Source organism: Olea europaea, chromosome 13 (genome assembly GCF_002742605.1).
Source record: "Olea europaea var. sylvestris chromosome 13, O_europaea_v1, whole genome shotgun sequence".
In the NCBI taxonomy this organism is placed as follows: domain Eukaryota; kingdom Viridiplantae; phylum Streptophyta; class Magnoliopsida; order Lamiales; family Oleaceae; genus Olea; species Olea europaea.
In genome coordinates this window covers 784,122-787,725 of record NC_036249.1, presented here as the reverse complement: position 1 = coordinate 787,725, position 3,604 = coordinate 784,122, and the positions used below count along the sequence as shown (strand labels likewise).

At 34.8% G+C, this 3,604-nt stretch overlaps 2 protein-coding genes across 2 annotated transcripts; both read left to right on the top strand.

Annotated features, from left to right (window-relative positions):
- The first annotated feature begins 1,149 nt into the window (after window positions 1-1,149).
- LOC111408142 lies at window positions 1,150-2,627 on the top strand. Its single transcript, XM_023037944.1, has 3 exons — window positions 1,150-1,624; window positions 2,161-2,272; window positions 2,382-2,627. Exons 1-3 carry the CDS (start codon window positions 1,248-1,250, stop codon window positions 2,625-2,627), a joined length of 735 nt encoding a protein of 244 aa, XP_022893712.1. The 5' UTR covers window positions 1,150-1,247.
- On the top strand, window positions 2,500-3,598 carry LOC111407166 (upstream activation factor subunit UAF30-like). The gene is made up of 3 exons (XM_023036491.1): window positions 2,500-2,770; window positions 2,848-3,035; window positions 3,441-3,598. Exons 1-3 carry the CDS (start codon window positions 2,716-2,718, stop codon window positions 3,561-3,563), a joined length of 366 nt encoding a protein of 121 aa, XP_022892259.1. The 5' UTR covers window positions 2,500-2,715; the 3' UTR covers window positions 3,564-3,598.
- Window positions 3,599-3,604: the final 6 nt, after the last annotated feature.

The following is a 3,604-nucleotide window of genomic DNA, read 5'->3' as shown; positions in this document are numbered from 1 at the left end:
GTGAAAAATATCTATTTTTTATTAAATTATAAAATTTTATATGAAAATTTTATAATTAAATTTAAATATATTGATTTTTATTTATTTTTAAAAGTATGCTATACTAATAATATTGAATCTCATGTGTGTGTGTGTGTGTGTGTGTGATTATTTAAAGTTACAATACTTGAAATGCTTCTTTTGGAGAAACAAATTGTAAAACACATTTATCATCTAAATCATTTTTAGTCGATGTATTCAGTATCCCTTGAATAACCTCTTTGTAAATAGATTATTCTGTATTTATATCGTACTAAGACAATTCAATCACCACAGTATATACAATTGATCAGAAATACCATCACGTAGATATATTATTAAATTATTCATTTATTACTAAATTAAAAACCATTCTCAAATAATAAAATTTTTCGATCTCAACATTAATATTTAATAGAGGTTTTAATGTAATCCTTATCCGGTTTATTAATTGGCCCTAAATTAACTTTATTTAGGTATTACTAGTATGCGTCGGATAAGAATTTAATAAAATTAAATTGTCTTTATATTGTTTAATACGTAGCGCCAAACATGCTCTAAATACCAACTAAAAAGATAGTGAGGCGAGAGACACGTAGGAGCCCCAAATTAATTTTATTTGGACATTAATATATGCAACTAACATCGAATTAGAATTTAATAGAATTAATTTAGATCTTATCCGATTTAACAAGTAGTGTCAAATATGTCCTAAATCAGTTAATGATTTTTCTCAAATTTTCTTCATTTCAACATTATTATTTTTTCAGAGATTTTACTATATTCTTTTTCCAATTTAATACGTACTCACAAATTAATTTTACTAGGGCAGTAATGATATGCAACTAATACAAAGAATTTAATAGAAATAAATTAGTCATTATCTGATTTAGCCCTATTTGAGTCTCATTATTTTCTCATTAAAATGAAAAATATGATCGTTATTCATCACATCAAGTCATCATATTTGACTTTTTATCTCTTCTACAAGGGCCATAACGACTACATTTTTCATTCTCATTTTTACAATAATGTGGCTCAAATGAGGGCTTAATAAGTAGCGGCAAACACGCCCTACTTGTGTAAGTATAAAAGGAGACTTGAGGAGGTAGACTGTAGACACTGTCCACAGATAGTGAGCTACTGTTTCGAGATGGCCGTTTGGGGGTCCGTACAATTTGCATTAAAAAATATATAAAGGCAGAACCGTAAGTCCATACTCCATAGCCATGGTGTCGGACCAGGAAATAGCGGAATGCTTGGAGACACTGCTTCGTCAGTCGAACCCTGGCTCTCTCACCTCCTTAAACGGCATCGTCCAGCAGCTGGAAGCAGAGCTAGGTTTAGACCTGTCCCATAAAGCTGGTTTCATCAGGGAACAGATCACTTCCCTCCACCGCTCGCACCCTCTTCCCAAAGACCATTTTGCCCCTCAATTCCCTAATGTTCCTCATTCCCGACATGTTCAGCCGCACCACCACCAGCACAACCATTCTCCGCCGCCCCTGCCGCTGCAGCCGCAAGTGCAATACAATCAACCGCTGCCTGAAGGCGGAGATGATGCCCCGAATTTATCAGCAAATGCTTCTGAAATGCCAAAAGCAAGGTGTTTTCTTGACACATTTTAATGCTATGAAGTTGAAGTTTATTGGACTTTTACAATTTGCGTGAGGGTTTAGCTTTATTTTTTATGTTCGGGTCAATTGTGCATGGGTATTAACGAATCGTCGATTTTTGTTGTAAATAGGGCTTCATAGGGTGGTTTTTTGTTTTTCTATTTTTTAAGAGAAATCTTTTAGTTTTAGTATTGAACGAGTTTTTTTACTGCCGAAGTGGTATTGTTAAAGTAAATTTGAGGTTCGCTCTTCCTTTGCTAGTTCTGGTTGCAGCCTTGCTTTACCGCCTTTATAACAAAATCAAACCTAGCCTTATTCTATATTATATATGTTAGCATGTAATTTCCCTACTGAAGAAATGATAGCTGTATTAATTTATGAAGCATGTTTATTTCTTAATTTTTAAACCTTAAATTTGCTTATAAGGGACCTGTTTGAAAACGAACCTCCTTGGTCATTTGAATGGAACAAGATATGTGGAGACATGGTCAGCGCTTGATGTGCCTCGTTTACATATTTATTTCAGCACTCTGGCTGGAACCAAAAGACGAGGTGGTCCCGGCGGCCTGAACAAAGCGTGTGTTGTGTCACCTGAACTACAGACCATTGTTGGTGGGCCAGCAATATCAAGGACGGAGGTTTGGGTCGACAGATCTAGCTGCTGTTTAATTAAAAGACAATTTCTAATATTATTTTATCCTGTAATATTCCATTTTCGTGGAAAGCTGATGCTGTTTTCTGATCCAGATTGTAAAACAGCTATGGGCGTACATTAGGAAACACAACCTTCAAGATCCATGTAACAAAAGAAATATAATCTGTGATGATGCCTTGAGATTGGTTTTCGAAACGGACTACTGGGTCGACAGATCTAGCTGCTGTTTAATTAAAAGACAATTTCTAATATTATTTTATCCTGTAATATTCCATTTTCGTGGAAAGCTGATGCTGTTTTCTGATCCAGATTGTAAAACAGCTATGGGCGTACATTAGGAAACACAACCTTCAAGATCCATGTAACAAAAGAAATATAATCTGTGATGATGCCTTGAGATTGGTTTTCGAAACGGACTACACTGATATGTTCAAGATGAATAAGCTGCTTGCGAAGCACATTTTTTCACTCGATCCAATGAGTAAGTAAAACGACCAGGGGTGCACATGTAAGGTGTTTCTTAATCCTATATCTTAACAGTTATGGTTATATTTGCAGAAGAATCAGGTCAAGCTAAGAAGATGAAGGTTGAAGAAAAGCCTCCAGAGGAAAAAACTGTAACTGGTTACTTTACTGTGGTATTATCAAAAAAACTTGCAAACCTTTTTGGAACTGTGCAAAGAGAAATGCTCCTTTCGGAGGCATTAGAACTTGTGTGGGACTATATAAAGGTTAATCAGCTGGAGGTGGGTAATGCTAGTCAAGTGAAGAGAACATTTGCTGAGGGTGACAATCTGTGTTCATTTCTTTGAGTTCCATTTAATTCTTTCAAGGAGTATTTTGCAGATACTGATTTCGACTGTTTGGGAAATGTTTAGGTTCTTCATTTAGGAAAATAGGAAACATATTGAAAGAGGTTTTTTCTTTTTTTTTTTTTTACATCTTTAATTTTATCTGTTCCATGTATTGGGATGACGAGTAGTGACACTTGATTTTGGTACGATAGTCATCAAACTTACTGGCCATTGTGACTCATTGTTTCCCTTGTGACACTTGATTTTGGTGTGATAGTCGTTAAACCTACTAGATAAGAGACATGCTTTTGAGTGTGAATATTAAATATCTTGATTTATTTGTTTGTCTACTTAAAGGATCCTCTGAATTCGTCTGTGATTCATTGCGATGAAAAGCTTCAGGATGTTTTAGGATGTGAAAGAATTTCTCCTTGGGAAATGCAGGAGATTCTTTCATGCCAGCATTTATTTAAGAAATGATGTGTATTCTCTTGTAAATGGTAAGTTATAATATGCCATTT